This window comes from Leptodactylus fuscus, chromosome 7 (genome assembly GCF_031893055.1).
Source record: "Leptodactylus fuscus isolate aLepFus1 chromosome 7, aLepFus1.hap2, whole genome shotgun sequence".
NCBI lineage: Eukaryota > Metazoa > Chordata > Amphibia > Anura > Leptodactylidae > Leptodactylus > Leptodactylus fuscus.
In genome coordinates, this window is record NC_134271.1 from 120,222,921 (window position 1) to 120,241,631 (window position 18,711).

Genomic DNA, 18,711 nt, shown 5'->3' on the forward strand with positions numbered 1-18,711 from the left:
GACTATTGGCCTTTTTTCTGTCACAATTTGATTACTTTTTAGTGTTCCTTAACAGATTGACCCCATGATGTCTGAGCTCGGCAATAAAATACAACATCTTATGGCTTTGCAAGAAAGGGATTTTGCAATGTTCAAACCATCAGAGGTCTGAACGGTGTGTAACTTCCCTCCAAATCCTTAGAAGTCGTCCCATTTCTGTGATGAAGCAGTATATTACGGAGAGGAAATTTAGAACCTCATAAAAATAAACAGCATGAAGCGGCAGACACATGAGACGGTTTTTATTAAAACTGACGCTGGCCATATTTACATCTGTGCACCATAAATACTGGGATGTTTTTTTTTTCTTTTACAAGTTAAAAATATAAGCGTTATGTCAACGGGAAATTTACAAAGAACAGCAAAGCTCTTCAAGTGACATCATCAGAGACGCAACGCATCACATCCCAGACACACACACACGAAAAGCAGCCATTTAACCTTTTCACATGAAGCCGTCGTTGTAAAGAGGAAATGACAAGACTGGGACATGTCAAAACTTCCAGATAAACTTTATTAATAACTTAAATACTGATTCCTTCATTTCTGCAGATTTCCAGCATAGACACAGCAGGACTTAGAGATTTTTTTTTTCCATACAAAAATACACAATGGTAAAGAATATTCTGAAATAAGGAAAATATAGACATTTCCTACTATATACATGTAGCACACATCTGAAAAATAGCTAATAAAAATACCGTATTTGGTTCTACAATAAGAACTAGATTTGAGGAAAAAAAAAAAGATTCTTAGCGGTTCTGCCAGGCACATGTAATATATGGGAAGTGCACACAACATAATGGGGAAGCAGTGTATAATATACCAGTGTACGCAGCCTTCGTGGAATATTTAGGAGGACTCTAAATGTCCAACTAGACAGATTTCACATCATCTGTTAACGACTGTCAAATTCTACACCGGGCACTATGGAGTCACACCGCAGACACAAGGGTTAAATTCAAAGGTTAGCGTTTCCCTATGTCATGGTGCATCAGACAATGTGCAGAAAATCTAACCAATGTTGCCTTGAAGCCTTAAATCCTTAGTAAATTGATAGGAGAAATACTTTTATGGACGCTGTGTTATGTCCTTGTCCAGGTGACCCCATAATGGTGATAGTTTCCATAGTTCAGAACCTATTGCACTTCCTTTGCAGCCATGATGTGCTGCTCCCTCAATCTTCCCTGCACTATAAGGGCTTAGTGACTTTGGCCATACAACCCTACTCTCTGCTATAGGGCTAGGTTATTTTGGCCATGCAACCCTACTCTGTGCTGTAGGGCTAGGCGATTTTGACCATACAACCCTTTTCTTTGCTATAGGGCTAGGTAATTTTGGTCATATAACTAAATGTGTGTGCAATATGGAACCCAGCAACACTTAGAAGCAACATAGATTACCATGTCACGTCGCTACATTACACCTAAAGATGATCACAGCTGAGAAGACATGGTGCTTGACTCCATCAGCTCTGCTGCCCCTTTATCTTCATGATTGAGGACATGTTAAAAGTGGCCATACGCAAGATACTTACAGTGAAAGATTTTAATATGGCCATTTCAGGGGCTGGGGAACCCATAGTCACCAAAATCTCTCACCAACTTTTTTTTTTTTTAAATTGTTCATTTAAGAGAATTTTTCAATAAAAGAACAAAGAACCAAATGGCCAGTATCGACCCAAAAACCCCCCACATAAGTATATTATCAACGCTATGGAAAAATTAATAACAGGCCATGTGAAGAGAAAAAAAAAAAGACAAATAATAGACAAGGACAAGACAAGGAAACAAGGGGGGAAAAGACAACAGAGGGGTGACATGAAGTTCCAGTGGGTAGCGCAATCACAAAGGCTGGATGGCCCAAAATGCCTCCTACAGATTCCAGATGGTATGAAAATGCTTCTGCTCATTATTGAGCACAGCCATCAAGTATTCCAGAGATTGCGCATTCCTGATCTTGCAGTATAAAGCTCCGTTCCCATGGAGTAACGCATCGTGCATTCAGACACGTATACACGTGTCAGAGTGTGAGCGCTCAAAACACATCCCATTCACTTCAATGGGTGCCGGTTTTACGTGCACTACACATTGAAATCAATGGGCTAAAAAGCCTCCCATTGGTTTCAATGTGTAGCGCCCATAAGCCGGCACCCATTGAAGTGAATGGGATCTGTTTTGAGCGCTCACACTCTGACACGTGTATACATGTCTGAATGTGCAGTGCGTTACTCCGTGGGAACGGAGCCTTAACTCCTCAAGAGATGGAGGGGCCGGCAGACGCCAGTTCTTAGCGATCAAACACCTGGCAGAGGTGAGAAGAAACAAAAATAGGCAGAGGGCTGAACCCTGTAATGCCCGAAGGTCCTTAAGAGGAACCGGAATCAGGAGAATCTCAAACAAATACAGTAGTTTGGGCAACACAGTCATCTTAACTGCGGCTATGCGGCCGAAGAGGGACAGAGGAAAACTACACCATTTGACAAGAAGAGCCTGAAAATGCATATAAAGTGGAGGGAAATTCGCCTGATACAATTCAAAGAAAGACCCAGTCAGATGTATACCTAGGTATTTTAAGGAGGAGGACCGCCAAGTATATGGGAATCCCACCAACTTTTACAGATATATGCCACTTAGAAGTGGCCCATGGTGGCAGTAGAATTTTACATGTGCCTGTAAATACATGTACAGCTGCAACTAGTCATCCTATCAGCAATAGGACAACATCATAGTGAGGGTGGTGAGTGCTTACTCCCAGAATAGAGGGGGAGCCTGCTGCTCTTTCACACTGAGGTTGCCCCTCCTGAATTCCATGGCCATTAAATATAAAATTACTTTCAGCTACACTCATCTGATCCCTGGGTTCGGCAGCCTTGCAGGTGCATGTTATACGTATTACATGTGACGTGCCACAGATATAAGATTCTCAGCAAATTTCACCAACTTTCTTAAAAGATTTTAAAAAAACAACACTCCCCTGTTCCCGACTTACCCTGCCACTGTCTTGGCTAGCAGTGCCCAGGGGCTTGTTCCAATGGAAGTCCTTGCTGCCACACATGACCACTGAGGCCTCAGCGGTCACAGTAAAGGACTCAGGATGACATCAGATAAGTGAGTGACGTACCGGGTCCTTTCCAATGACCGCTGAGGCCATGCATTGACTTCAGCTGTTATGGGCAGTGTGGACTTCCGCAGGACCAGACAGCAGTGAGAGACATGGGAGCGACAGGACAGTTTTTTTTCCCTGTTTCACCTTCCCCAGTCTACTGTCCAAGAGCTGTAATTCCTGGACAACCCCTTTAATATTTTGGTCTTCACTTCTGAAAAATCACAATTTTTGACCAATCAGTTGGTCCATTTTTGGTCATGATATGTTTTTGGCTTCTGGTATGAAATTAACCTCTGCATAGCCAGTGTAATGGTTGGATTCTAAGTCTAGGGTAATAAACTTAGAATCCAACCGAACTCTTATATGGTGAGGTTTACAGTTTTCATTACATGACATCACTAATATATTATCATTAGGAATGATGTGTGCTACATTGTAAAGCATAGAAACAATAAGACTTGTTCTTTGTCGGGACAAGGGGCTACAGGGAACTTGATACGGTTTTGGTATGTAACTTAAGAACCACTAATGGGAACACTCATTTTTACATGACTCAACTATTCACTAGGACGACAATGTGCTGGAATTTGCCCCATGAAACCATAGACAGGCTTTAGTCTAATAGTAAAATTATAATTAGTATTGGTAATTATGAAAACTATGTGTCATATGAAGGACCTCATCATCTGTGCTCAAGTGACTGTCACGTACTAGATCTATTCCCAGCATCACAAGTTCAAGGGAGTCTGTCATCATATTTTACAATAGCAAACTGCTATTGCAAATAGCAAACTGCTATTGCAAATAGCAAACTGCTATTGCAAATAGCAAACTGCTATTGCAAATAGCAAACTGCTATTGCAAATAGCAAACTGCTACATAAGTACCAAGCAATAGTAAGGCTGATGCCTCACTTTGCAGAAATGCAGCTTTTTTTGTTGCAGATTTTGCTGTTTTTTTGAGCCAAAGCCAAGAATGGCTCCAAAAAGAATGAGGAATATATAGGAAGTTCTTCTATTTCTCCCTTCTGCTCAATCCGCTCCTGGTTTTGGCTCAAAAAACCACAGCAAAATCTTCAACAAAAAAAACCTGCATTTCTGTAATGTGGGGCATCAGCCTAAAAGTGGCCATTTATAGTGGCATCATAATGAAGTTTTATTACATCTTGGCAAACGTCTGCTGGGTATTGCTCAAGCTGGGAAGTGTCCTGAGGTTTACCTAGTAAAAGCCGTCCATCCCCTCCATTGCCTTCTTCAGTGAAGGGGGTGACACATGCCCAGTATATCACTGACGTTGATGCCAAGAGAGGAGAGGGGCACTGTACATATACTGCCTGGGGTCTGCTCCCTATTTTGCATTGTGGCACAGGAGCTTCATGGCCGCTAGATTCTGATACAGTAGCGGCAGACCACATAGCATGCCACATGTTTAACTACTGTAGATTTGTCAATGTCAACGAATTAGAAGAAGGTGGGAAAAAAAATTTAATATAAAAGAACAGAGTAAAACAATTGCTGTGTTCAGACACAGAAAGTTCAGAATGTTATATTACATGTACCATTGCTTCAACAAATAAATGACAGATACCTTTTTTTCTTACACAAATTCACTTTCGACCACACAATGAAATACCTAGATTTGTTTTCCATTCTGTAGACTGATATATTTCTGTCCCCACTCAGTCACTGGCGGGGGCTGAGGGCTGTCACTGGATGATGATGTAATGGCGTCTCAGAGCAGTGTACACAAGATCAAGTTCCCTTCCCTGAAACATCTTGTAACTCCCAGCACAGCCCGATGATAGCTGATACTCAGCATCACAGGTAAGTTATGTGGAAAAGTCACAAAATGCCAAGGGTCAGATACATAACCTTCAAACAGGACATAAAGGGCCCATAATCTATTATAGCTATCAGCAGGGGAACCATAACTGTTGTAACAGAGATCTTCTTCAATGATATATATAGGTTTTACGGTGGAAATATCCAGGGGTGAACGGAGCAAAAGGTCAAAATGCAATATATAATGCATAAGATACAATACTTAACAATAAAGAACACAGTCAGAATGATAAGATGTTGCTAAATAGGCTGAATGTGATGAAGGTAAATTATTTTTCAGCCAGCAAAACTATAAGTATATAAATTAAGGAACATAAAACATATCTTTTTCTGTGTATTTAAGGGACATGTGCCATGGCCTGGTGGCACCATCTCCAGTACAATGCCATTTATACTCTTCACACAGACCAACACTTACAGTCTATGGAGGTTTATAGTATATTTATGGAATGTGAATGAACACCATATACTTGCTTTAAGGCCAGTTGTTCATGTATATCGTCTTCTCAGGATATGCTATAAAAATATTTTTTAAAAATTCATCAACTTGATAGTAAATGACTAGATCTATACATGAGGCATGTATATAGGTCTAGGATGATGCAACCAGTATCCACAAATAAAATATTACTGGACATGTTCCCGTGCATATTGCATTTTGATAACTAGGAGTTAAAAACATGGAAAACATCCCCAAGGTATTTATGTTAAACATATTTAATAATTTTTGATTTACATGTCACTATCTATATTTTAATTCTGGCCACTAAAATGTAACATAAAACTGACATTTTCCAATTCTATAGGGGGCTTTCTTTACAGCAGTTACCTCATTTACATCACAGACAAGACAGACTGTATTACAATAGAAGATAACACCTTATGGATCACACTGCTGACTAAGGTCGCTTCTGGCTCTTTTGGTGCCCCTCACCCTGAAGTTAGAATCTCCAGGGGAAAGGGGGTCCTGGGCAGGTGTAACAATAAAAAAAAAAAAAAAAAAAAAAAAAAAAACAATGTCTGCTACCAAAGTCCATTCGGTCACACACCATATCTCGGTCCACAGACATGGTGGCAGACATCAGAGCACCAGTAATGGCGAAATATATATATTTTTAAAATGTTACTCCTGCCCCAGCCCCCTCAGAGTTTATCCAATTCCTGGAAAATCCTTTAAGAATAATGTCCCTAGTAATAGTAGCCCCTCCACACAGTATAATGATCCACAGTAACCTCTTCACATAGTATAATGTCCCATAGAGGCTTCCACACAGTATAATATCCTATTGTGGCCCCTAAACACAATACAATGTCCCTAGTGGCCCCTTGACACATTGTAATGTTCCACAGTGGCCCCTTCACATAGTATAATCTACCTTAGCAGACCATCCACACAGTATAATGTCTCATAATGGCCCCTCCATACAGTATAATAGCGGCACCTCTTTGGGGCTTCTACCCAATGTCATGGTCTCAGGGGTTACATCGGCATCATTATGCAACATCACTCCCCTGAAGCCCTGTCAGCAGTCCCTACGAAGCTTCTGCCTGACATCAGAGAACAGGGATCCTCTTGGGCCTCCACTTATTATACTCTGGAGTTTGAAGAGACTCGAGTATAACAACAGAAGTTTTGTTTCGAATGAGGAGATGGGCGAACATCAATGAAATTGTAAAGTGCACACTTCTGGTTTGTTTCAAGCTGAACATATTTGGCACAAACTAGAAGCACCATCACTAAACTCTGGGGTCCACCCAGACCCAGAAAAAAAAGAAGTAGAGATCCAGTGGAGGTGAGTAAAAATAGATTGTTATATTCAACTTGCCTCGCTCCTATTGGGCAACCTTGTGGTTTCTGGCATTTTGCCGGCATCCTCTTCTAGCCTCTGGCTGACTGAACATGCCCTGGGGTCATTGCTGAGTTCAATCAGAGTCACGTGACCCAGAGGTGAGACGTGGACCTGAAGATGTATGCCGCATTTCAAAAAGGGGTCTTTTATACCCCAAAATGCATCATCATTGTACAACCATTAATTGTAACATTTTTATTTTTTTATTTTTATACAATAAATGAACCACCGTTTTATCAGTTGGTCCACCTCTCTATTATCAAAGGAAAAATCTTAGCCTCTATTGTAAAAAGATCGGTGGTTAGTTAGAGGCGCTATTGCTTGTGCCCACCATCCAATACATACATTGTATGTTACAGATTACAGTTGACCTCAAGAGCCATGAAGAGGATGCCAGGGGACTGCTGGACACCCAGAAGAGATAAGGCAAGGCCCGGTTCACATCTGCGTTCGGGTTTCCGTTCAAGGATCCCCCAAACGGAAACATATATGCATTTTAAAAAAGCGATTACCTTCAGGAAACCCGTGGACCCCCTGGACTATAACGGAGTCCATGTAGTTTCCACATGAAACATGCAGAGAGAAAAGATTTGCTTGTAGGACTTCTCTCCGCATGTTTCGTGGAGAAACCGAGCAGAAACCACACGGGCTCCATTATAGTCTATGGGATCCGCAGGATCGCTTTTTAATGCATATAGGCTTCTGTTCAGGGTTCCCCAAGCGGACTCCCCACAACGGAAATCCGAACGCAGAGTGAATAGAGCCTTAGAGTTTGACATTTTTACTCAACTCCCCTAGGACACCACTTATTATATTCTGTGGCTCAAAGGGAATGGTACAGACATTTTCAAAGTAGGTCGGATTATTCACATTGGCTGCTAATGCCTTTTGCAGTTTGTGTGTGCAACCCCTTATGGAAAAATCCAATTTTACTCCCTTGTACCCCCATCTAGCTAACTGGTCACAAAGTAAGGAGCCCAACTCCAAGGGATTGTCCAGTTATTGAAAATCTTTCCAAAAACCACAAATCATAAAATAAGATACTATCCTGACGCATCGCTGCTCCTTACAACGCCTTTCAGTCGCCTGTCTATCTCCATACACTCATTGCTCCACTTTTTGTCCTGGTGCAGGGATCAATGGACAAGCAGATGTCTGTAGACATCTGCTCATGTAAGGTCACCTTTATAGAGACCGTCATGTACGTACATAATGCTTAAGGCTTGCTAAGAATATATTGCAAAAGGTAAGTCAGAAAAATTTACAATGAATTTAAAAGACATTTTATTGAATTCATATCTGTTGCTTTGACTTGTAATTTGGATGCATATTCAATGTTAGTCTTTCTCCAACTATGAAAAAGCCAAACGACAACCCAAAAAAGTCATTCAAAGGGTAAAACGTACACCGTAGTGGGGAAACATTACACGCCATGAAGAGCGACGTCATTGGTGCCACATCTCTTCTGCTCTGTCCCATATGGCATGTCCGTAAACGTCACTACACCTGCATACAGCGACTATAAAAGCAACATAAATCATAATATTTCTATAGTGCAAGGTTGAAGCTGCTCAATGAAGGTCGAATGTAAAAGACAGACAGAAACAAAACATACATATACAATATATACTTGGCTGCAATGTCCTACTGGACCTTGATGAACCAGTTACAAAGCAGTCGTCTGGCGAAGTCTGTAAAACTCAACTATATATTGGACACACGGAGAGCATTTATTAACAGATATTATCCTGCTTACATACATAAATAGATTTATATTTATAGATATATATATATTTATTTCAAATATTCTATACAAGAATATACATATGCATTCTATAAAAGTAACAGAAATAAAACATTTGTAGCAAATAGGTTTAATCGTCCATCTAGGATCGGGGACAGTCCAGATTCATTTACTAAACCTATTTGCCTGGTTAAAGCTTTTTCTTTCTCCCCTACTTGGGGTATATACACGTTGGCGGCTATATAAAGGCCCCTACGCCTGAAGGGCCCTATAAGGTCCTGATGTCTATTTACATATAAAAGGAGAGGTCTTAGCTTCGGTGGAGAAGGCGTCATCTCTCAGTACTGACATGGCATCTTTGCAGTGGCGGTATATAGATGATGTGCATTTATTGACACAGGTCAGTTGTTGGCGACACTCGCTTCTTTCTGTCGTAGTCTTTCTTTCTGTAATTCGAAGTAAAAAAAATCTGAAGCAGTTTCGTGTACAGTCAGCTATAATATAATAAGACTGGAAAGACCTTGCCCATGTCATTTACTATACAACCCTTCAAGCTTAGTTATCACCTGCTTGACAGATGTCATTGTGACCGAAGGCTACAAAGAGTTGGTCAAGAGCAACTTTCTCTAATAGGTTACAGACTTGACATGGTTCCTCGCACCTCAGTGAAAGTGGTTTCGAGCCACCTCCTAATCGCATCCTTGCCTTTCAGACTGGCTGCAGCACCAGACATAACACAGAGACATCTCTAGTTAAGGCCGTCTAATGACGTCTTTCTCTTTCTACGAGCTGGATCAGATTCTCTCCGTGCATGAAGACACATTTCAGCCAATACTTAGAAGCTGGGAATTTCCTCTGGATTGGGGCATCAATTCAAGTAAGCAGCCTCATAACATCAACCTCATTTGTGTTATTGTAATGTAACTAATCCTTGGTCATATAAAGGCATAGACTGTATATCCTGGGATGAGGTCAGATATTGTTGCGGTCTTGGGTAATTACAAGTTGTGACCTATCAGATTGTTCTGGACATTGTATGTCTGGGAGGTCCCATAGGATGTTTTTAGTTACTGTGGTTTGACAGAAATCTATAGCCAGTCATGGCTTAAGATAGATGTTTGGATGGTGCAGTCAAATGTCTGGAACGGACAGGTGCCAGCGCAGTAGCTATAGCTAGGGTTTCCATCACCCAGGCCAATGTTTAGTTAGAGCAGCAGTAGGGCTTATTGGCTCCCCTATAACACTCGGGACACAAGCTTGCCAGCCCCCCACTTCTCACCACATTTACTAAAAATATATCAATCATTTCCTATCCTAGAATGTTACATAAGCATCCTTTGTGGTAAACTATAGAATTTGTAGTTCTCAGAAAATCAGAGGAACAATCCATATAAAAGGTATAGAATGAAACCTATCAATACAGATTATGAGGTCATTGGTTAATATAAATATTTGACACCTCTATAATTTGCTTACTACCAATTTAATGGAATGCATATAGGTGGTGTCTACAATATAGTAACATTAAAGGCATTGTCCTGGCTTAGAATATTGGGTCTTTTTTGGGGCAGAAGAAGCATTATGTTTGTCCATGGGCTGTTTCTAGTTTTGCACATGATACTCAAGTGAATAAATTGAAGCTACAATATAAGCCGACCAGAAAAGTTGGGTTCACATCTGTATGCTTATTTCAAGAACAGTAAAATAATGGCAGTGCCAGTTCTACCACATGACAGACACCACGAACGCCTGATGAGGCTCATTGACTATAAAGGGAAAGGTCAGGTTCGGTCAACATGTATGTCATTTTATACTTTTGGCAGAATCTGGGACAGATGCTCCTAACAGCCTTAGGCCTGGTTCACATCTGTGTTTGGTATTCCATTCAGGGAGTCCACTTGGGAACCCCCGAACAGAATACCAAACGCATTGACAAGCGGTGAGCGTATGAAAGCACACGTACCCCATAGACTATAATTTTATTTTCTGTGCGGTGTCCGCACAAGTCATGCGGAGAGAAAAATAGTTCATGAAGTACTTTTTTCTCCGCATGACTCATGTGGACACCGCGCAGAAAACGCACGGACCCCATTATAGTCTGTGGGATCCATGTGCTTATATAACCTCACCAGTAGTCAATGCGTTCTGCATTCTGTTTGGAGGGTCCCCAAGTGGACTCCCCGAACGGAATACTGAACGCAGATGTGAACTAGACTTGTGTTCTAATTAGAGATGAGCGAACAGTGTTCTATCGAACACATGTTCGATCGGATATGAGGCTGTTCGATGTGTTCGATTCGAATCGAACATCACGTGGCAAACTCCAAAAAAATTCGATTCCCCTCCCACCTTCCCTGGTGCTTTTTTTGCACCAATAACAGCGCAGGGGAGGTGGGACAGGAACTACGACACCGGAGGCATCGAAAAAGATCGGAAAAAGTCATTGGCTGCCGAAATCAGGTGACCTCCATTTTAGACGAATAGTGGATTTCAAATCCGGGTCATATGAGAATGTGAACTTTGTGACTATGAGACAGGGATAGCTTTACAGGAAGGGATAGCTAGGGATAACCTTTATTTAGGTAGGAATGTTATTAAAAATAACTTTTTGGGGCTCTATCGAGTGTGTAATTGTGATTTTTGTGACAAACTTTTTCCAATAGGAATGCATTGGACAGCGCTGATTGGCCAGAGTACGGAACTCTGTACTGGCTCTGCTGGAGGAGGCGGAGTCTAAGATCGCTCCACACCAGTCTCCATTCAGGTCCGACCTTAGACTCCGCCTCCTCCGGCAGAGCCAGCGCTGATTGGCCGAAGGCTGGCCAATGCATTCCTATGCGAATGCAGAGACTTAGCAGTGCTGAGCCAGTTCTGCTCAACTACACATCTGATGCACACTCGGCTCTGCTACATCTGATGCAGCAGAGCCGAGTGTGCACAGTTTATGTCACTGGTGTGGAGCGATCTTAGACTCCGCCTCCTCCAGCAGAGCCAGCGCTGATTGGTCGAATTCCGTACTCTGGCCAATCAGCGCTGGCCAATGCATTCTATTAGCCCGATGAAGTAGAGCTGAATGTGTGTGCTACATCATGTAGCAGAGCCAAGGGTGCACTAGAACCCCTGTGCAAACTCAGCTCACGCTAATAAAATGCATTGGCCAGCGCTGATTGGCCAATGCATTCTATTAGCCCGATGAAGTAGAGCTGAATGTGTGTGCTAAGCACACACATTCAGCTCTACTTCATTGGGCTAATAGAATGCATTGCCCAGCGCTGATTGGCCAGAGTACGGAATTCGACCAATCAGCGCTGGCTCTGCTGGAGGAGGCGGAGTCTAAGATTGCTCCACACCAGTCTCCATTCAGGTCCGACCTTAGACTCCGCCTCCTCCGGCAGAGTCAGCGCTGATTGGTCGAAGGCTGGCCAATGCATTCCTATGCGAATGCAGAGACTTAGCAGTGCTGAGCCAGTTCTGCTCAACTACACATCTGATGCACACTCGGCTCTGCTACATCAGATGTAGCAGAGCCAAGTGTGCACACTCGGCTCTGCTGCATCAGATGTAGCAGAGCCGAGTGTGCATCAGATGTAGCATCATGTGTGCATCAGATGTAGCAGTGTGCACACTCGGCTCTGCTACATCTGATGTGCCGGTCAGCCCATCTGATATAGCAGAGCCAGGTGTGCACACTCGGCTCTGCTACATCTGATGTAGCAGAGCCGAGTGTGCACACTCGGCTCTGCTATATCAGATGGGCTGACCGGCACACGGTGTAGTTGAGCAGAACTGGCTCAGCACTGCTACCAATAGGAATGCATTGGCCAGCCTTCGGCCAATCAGTGCTGGCTCTGCCGGAGGAGGCGGAGTCTAAGGTCGGACCTGAATGGAGACTGGTGTGGAGTGATCTTAGACTCCGCCTCCTCCAGCAGAGCCAGCGCTGATTGGTCGAATTCCGTACTCTGGCCAATCAGCGCTGGCCAATGCATTTCTATGGGGAAAAGTTAGCTTGCGAAAATCGCAAGCTGACAGGGATTTCCATGAAATAAAGTGACTTTTATGCCCCCAGACATGCTTCCCCTGCTGTCCCAGTGTCATTCCAGGGTGTTGGTATCATTTCCTGGGGTGTGATAGTGGACTTGGTGACCCTCCAGACACGGATTTGGGTTTCCCCCTTAACGAGTATATGTTCCCCATAGACTATAATGGGGTTCGAAACCCGTTCGAACACTCGAACAGTGAGCGGCTGTTCGAATCGAATTTCGAACCTCGAACATTTTAGTGTTCGCTCATCTCTAGTTCTAATCTGTAAACTTGTAAAAAGTTGTACACCTTGCACAAGAATTGAAGGCAATAATGCTACGTTTTTGTAAAATGTAATATTTACCAGGCTGGCCGCTGGATTAATCTTTTTAGTTTCCACTTTCTTTTCTGCTGTCAATTTATTCACAGACTCCTGAGCTGCACGAAGCCTACAAGAAAAAAAATCATAAATTTTTTTATTAAAATTCAAGTTAAAACACCCACAGAAAGATTATACAATGAATTGTTCAATAACCTGTAGTAAAGAGATCTGAATCTAGGATGAGGAATGTAGAAAATATTGGGAATTAGAGAATACCCAGCAGTATGGACATGCAATAACTGTACACTATAGTAAGCGCTATAGGTACTTACTGGTTGACAGATTAAAAATTGCATAGAATAATCCAGTGAACACTGGGCAATAGCCGTCACTAGATATCCGACTGATCACAACTGTATACACGTGAGATATGTACAGAAGTGCAGTATACATATTGGACTGGCAGACAGAACTCGGCAATCCAACAACTATTACGTTACACTTTAGGGGACAAGTAGAACATTCTGGGGAACAAGGGGAACACTCCTCCAGCAGAATACAGACCGCCATTTGTAGGAGTTTGTGTCTGCCTAGACAGTTACCAACCCTGTAAAGCTACATGTTGCTAAACATCTGCTAGGAATACTTGTGCCATCCTTGTTACATCTGTACAATTCAGTGCGTGATACTAAAGGAGGAGATAAAGGATAAAACTTAACTTTTACTCCAACTTCAATAAAACATTCATAAAATGTACATGAACTAGTAAAATAAATAGCACCCCAATATAAGTCAGCTGTTTAACCACCTATACTTAGGCAGGGCGTCTACGTTCTGATGAGGGCTACGCCTAAGGGGTGATCCTCAGACTATACCAAACCCAGGACCAATGTACAATGGGCAACACATCCAGCAGCTTTGTGTCCCATTATCAGACCCTTTTGAGTTTCCTAAATTCTATTCATCAGGTTTCGACGGATAGGTATAATATGGTAATAACCGATAGTAGATTTAGCATGTCCATGATTTATAGCGGTGTCATGTAGTCTCTGGTCTACACTCTCTGGTTAAGGACCCCACTGAGTATTGGTAATACAGCAGCACAGTTAACCCTTATAAGAACATAGATACCCACCTGAGTATGAGAATTTTGATAGGTACAGTGTAATATACACTGCCTGGCCAAAAAAAAAAACCCGCGAGTGTGAATATTTAATTGGGCCACCATGAGTATGAATTACAGCACACATCCGTCTCGGCATGGAGTCTATAATGTTCTGTAGTGTAGACTCAGGGATTTTGATCCAATTTTCGAGTATCAGGGAGCCCAGATTACGCAGATTCGTTGGGGGTGGTGAGTGACAGCGCAGGTTCCTTTCCAGCACATTCCAGTGTTTCATGTGCTTCTCGTCACACCCGGACACGACCATCACTCTGGAACAATGTGAAACATGATTCATCTGACCACATGACCTTTCTCCACTGCTCTAGGGTCCAATCCTTGTAGTCTCTTGCAAATGACAGGTGCCGATGTCTGTTGGTCTGTCACCAATGGCTTTCGTGTGGCGACACAACTGTTGAGACCCATTCCTTTGCGTTCTCGTCGCAATTGTTCGCTCCAAAATGTATCTCTCCATCGAGTTGAACATTTGTGTCAGCTCAAAGGTGGTTTTCCGTGGTTATTCTTTACCAGTCGCTTTAGGGACCTACGACCTCAAGTTTCGAGTATAGTCTTATGCCCACACTTTCCACGGTTGGAGGGGGGTTCTCCACCATCTTGCCATGCTCGTATGATACGCTGAACAGTTCTCTGTCCGATATCAGTTACTTCGGCTATCTCCTTGGTCGATTTGTTGGCCTGATGCAATCCAATGTCTTGCCCCTTCTGGAAGGCACTAACATCTCTTCCTCTGGTAGCTCTTCCGTTGGTAGACATCGCTTCACACCTTTAATTATGATCTGCACTTGACAGGCTACAGCTCAATTATATATATTCTAGAATATATGCAAATTCCTGTCATGAACAGTTCATAATTATATCAGGGGGGGGGGGGGGCGGTACCTTGTTGCACAACGCGACTTTTTTTTGGCCAGGCAGTGTATTTATTTTACTAGTTCATGTAAATTTTAGGATATTTTATTGAAGTTGAAGCAAAATGTTAAAGGGGTATTCCCACCTCACATACTCATCAGTCTTTACTGCTGTAAAATCTTCTTTCTTCCTGGTTTCTTGCATCATTTGGTGGGCGGGGTTTCACATGCAACCTGTCGTTTAGCTCCGCCCCCAAATTCACATGTAGCCCCGCCCACCCATATTGGACTATGAAGTACAGGCAGCAGCAACTCCATTCTGTGTTATATACAGAGACTGCCTGTCTCTGCCATAATGAACACAACTGAATTAGCTAGCCTGATAACTGGGAGAACAGAAGAAATGAAACAGCTCCTCTCCCCTATCTGCTAACAGGAAGCTAGGTCACGTGGTGGAGACACAGGAATAGCTAGATACACAGGCTCGCTCCCGTGCACTTAGCCCCTCCTCCCTCCCCCCTGAGAGCAGCAGATACATCACTTGACTCATGAGCAGCTAAGTCAGGGCTGTGTCAACAATGAATTGAATAAAGTAAGATAGTGGACAAACAAAGCAGTTCTGCTGAAGCAATGTATTTAGGAAAAGTCTTACATCCACATTAACAAGCAGTATAGATAGGATCCTTGTGATGGGACAACCCCTTTAAGTTTTATCCCTTAACTACTACCTTAATAACACACGGTGAATTTGCCAGGACAAGGGAATTTATCAGTGGAAGATTTTTGTTATGTCTGACCAATAACATTTATTTCTATCATTATTTTTAGTTTTCCAATTCCCTACGTAGTATTGCCAACTTTGAATTATTGCAGAAATTGACATGCAGAAATATGCAATCCAGTAAGGTATTAGGTGTCATCCTGTAATACCGTATAAAATGGGATGGTCATGTTTGGATCACCAAAAGGCAAGTCGAATAAATTCTTTCATTACCTATCCTAAAAACCCCATAATCAGAACACAAGAACCTGAACCGCGGATTCCAGAGAAGCTGGAAAGGAGCGGTGGTCATGTGCGCATCATATTACTTTGTGGTCACTGCAAATTCATGTCCAGGTTACATGTCAGTATCCCTCTTTTTGGGGGTTGTGCTGGGTGGGGAACATAAAATAAAATGCTTGGCAGGGGTGGCCTTGCACTGAAAAGCTCATTTGTACATGGAATAAAAGTTGTTGTTCTCAGCCGTAAGGTCTATTTACTATGCCACGAACCAGCCCTACAACAGCATATGGGTGGCGTAGAAGAGACTTTGGTGCTGGTAGACCATTACCACTATATGATAATGTAAGAAGTGTTTCTCATAGGTTAACACCTTTACAGTCTTCTTGACAAGATTTTTTTTTCTTATTATTTAAAGCCAAGTACAGTAAATAATTAAAATGGTACAGTAATAAATGTTAATTAAAATATTAAAATGTGAAACAAAAAGGAAATGATCAAAAAAATACAGTGTAGACAAGAAGTAGATGTGTTATGCAAAATCATCTGGCAATGTCTGCATTAAGTGTGTTGCCAGTTAAAAACCAGCCCCAGCTCCCCTGCTGAAGCTTTACATGTCCCACAGGAGGCTGCAGCTTCAACTCCAAAGTATTGCGTGCATCTGGTTAGCCTTTTCCCACCGCACTGAGTTACACTGCTTAAATCTCTTAATTGATTTATTCAAGTCCATAAAATAAATGCCACGGAGCCCCATGCTGCTCAGCTCCCAAGTTTATGGTGGAACAAGACATTCAGACAACATTAAAGGAACGAGACATGGGGACAGGGGAGAGAACAGCGTGCAGAAATCAGCACACTTTTTATTAGCCCCATATAATGATATAACTAATACATGGTCAGGACGCTGGAGGGTGGCCACCTAGGTGTTAAACAGTGGCGGTTTATAGAATGGCAAGGTTTTCCAAAGCAACTCAGTGACTTTGTGGGTATAGAGGGCAAAAACAGCCCAATTACCTTTAATGTTGTGTAGGTGACCCTGACATGGGAAAGGGGCAAGCTTAGGGCTTATAGACACTAAGAATTTAATGTGAAACTCTGAATTTTGTCAGAAGTGTTCATGAGCTCGGAGAACTTTGGAGACGTCCAAACTAAAAACTGAAAAGGAGGGTTCTAAGTTCTTAAACATTAGACATTTCCAAAACTTAAAAGAGGACCTTTCATGTCCTCTACCATTATGCATGTTATATGGCACTGGAAGCTGACAGGGCACTGAATTTGGTCAGCTTTCCAGGTATCTGCCCTAATTGCTGAGATAACAGTGCGGTTAGTTTTTGTACCAATATCACTGTATTGTAAGAGGGGCCAGCCTCCAGCTCAGCATCATCGCTTGAAGGTCAGGGGCGCCAAATCTATAAAATTGTACACTCAGGGGGCATTCCTCACCGCCCAGTGCACTGTCCACTTTCCAGTGGTATATAACATGCGCAATGTTAGAGGACATGAAAGGTTCTCTTTAAGAAAAGGTGTCTAAGGGTGCCAAAGACACATTTTGCTTCAGACTTTGTCATGGGTACCAATAATGGCTGAGGACAGGCCATAAATATCTGATTAGTGGAAGGAAGGCGACAGCTGTTCCCCCTTCCCCCACACAGATCATCATTCAGGGGTGTATTTGTTCCCTGTACTATACAGTGTGCAGAAGCAGATGGATAAGCCATAAATAAATTCCTAGGACCACCTCTATGGGTTTTCTTGACAAAATTCAGAAAGAGCTTGTATTTTGCAGGATATGTTGTATTTTTAATGCCACCTTTTTGAGATTGCTATGACTTATTGACTAACTCATTTTGCACAATATTTTACTATAAAACTTTTTAATTTTTGCATCAAGGGAGCCAAATTATTATTATTTTTTTGTTGTTGTTGTAGAAGACAAGCTATACTTTATATTGATACTATACAATTTGGTCCATCTTTTTGTGCTGCGAGATGACAAAGTACTAGCATTTCTGGCATGGATTTTTAGCTTTATCCTTTACTACATTCACTATGTGGGATAAATACTTCACTATTTTACTAGTATTAGTCATTATGAACACAACAATACTAAACATTTTTATTGTTTGTTATTATATATGAAGTGTATTTTGTGATAAAAAAAAAACATTTTATAACATTTATTTTTAAATCCCATTAAGGGACTAGATAACGTGGCCTTCTGATACTTGATAGAATACACTGTGTTACTGATGTATTTTAGTGTATTCTGACTGTCATCCAGCCATTCAGGTCCTGCCTGGTACATTGAGGTCAATGAACACTGAGACAAAATAGTATATCAGGCACCAAAACTAACAGTATCGATTGCTCAGGAATGGTGGGGGCTAGAGAAAAAAAATCCTCACTGCGCCAAAATCAGTGGAACAGTGCCTAATAACTTAACTATACTTGGCAGAGGTGGTGAAAGGTGTTCTTTAAAGGGTTAAAGTGGATGTACATGTTGGATAGAAGACTGATGGTTAAACAAAACCACCATTAAATAAGAAATTGTTGTGTAACTGTTGTTTCTTCAACGCAGCCATAAACATTTTGTCCATATTGGCCATTAAGGAACCTTCACACAGAGTTATGGTGCGCTCATTCTGATCGTAAAAACACGTTCAGAATGAGCGTGTAAAAAGCAGCTCCCATTGAATTGAATGGGAGCCGGCATACGTGCGCTCCCCAATCAATGGGAGGCTTTTTTCCCTATTGCT

At 42.0% G+C, this 18,711-nt stretch overlaps 1 protein-coding gene across 2 annotated transcripts in view; it reads right to left on the reverse strand.

The window, feature by feature from the left end:
• Positions 1-1,253: 1,253 nt before the first annotated feature.
• FMN1 (formin 1) overlaps positions 1,254-18,711 on the reverse strand; it is a 184,225-nt gene continuing 166,767 nt past the window's right edge. The window contains exons 18-20 of one of the 2 annotated variants that reach the window (XR_012717260.1): positions 12,967-13,051; positions 8,214-9,028; positions 1,254-1,264 (exon numbers count right to left, since the gene is read on the reverse strand). Coding sequence is in view for 1 of the 2 variants with exons in the window: in XM_075282961.1 (XP_075139062.1) it covers positions 8,984-9,028; positions 12,967-13,051 (130 nt within the window). In the remaining variant the exon portion in view is untranslated. Of the gene's footprint in view, positions 1,265-7,902; positions 9,029-12,966; positions 13,052-18,711 lie in introns of those variants that run through there. The other variant, XM_075282961.1, reaches the window with a different exon arrangement.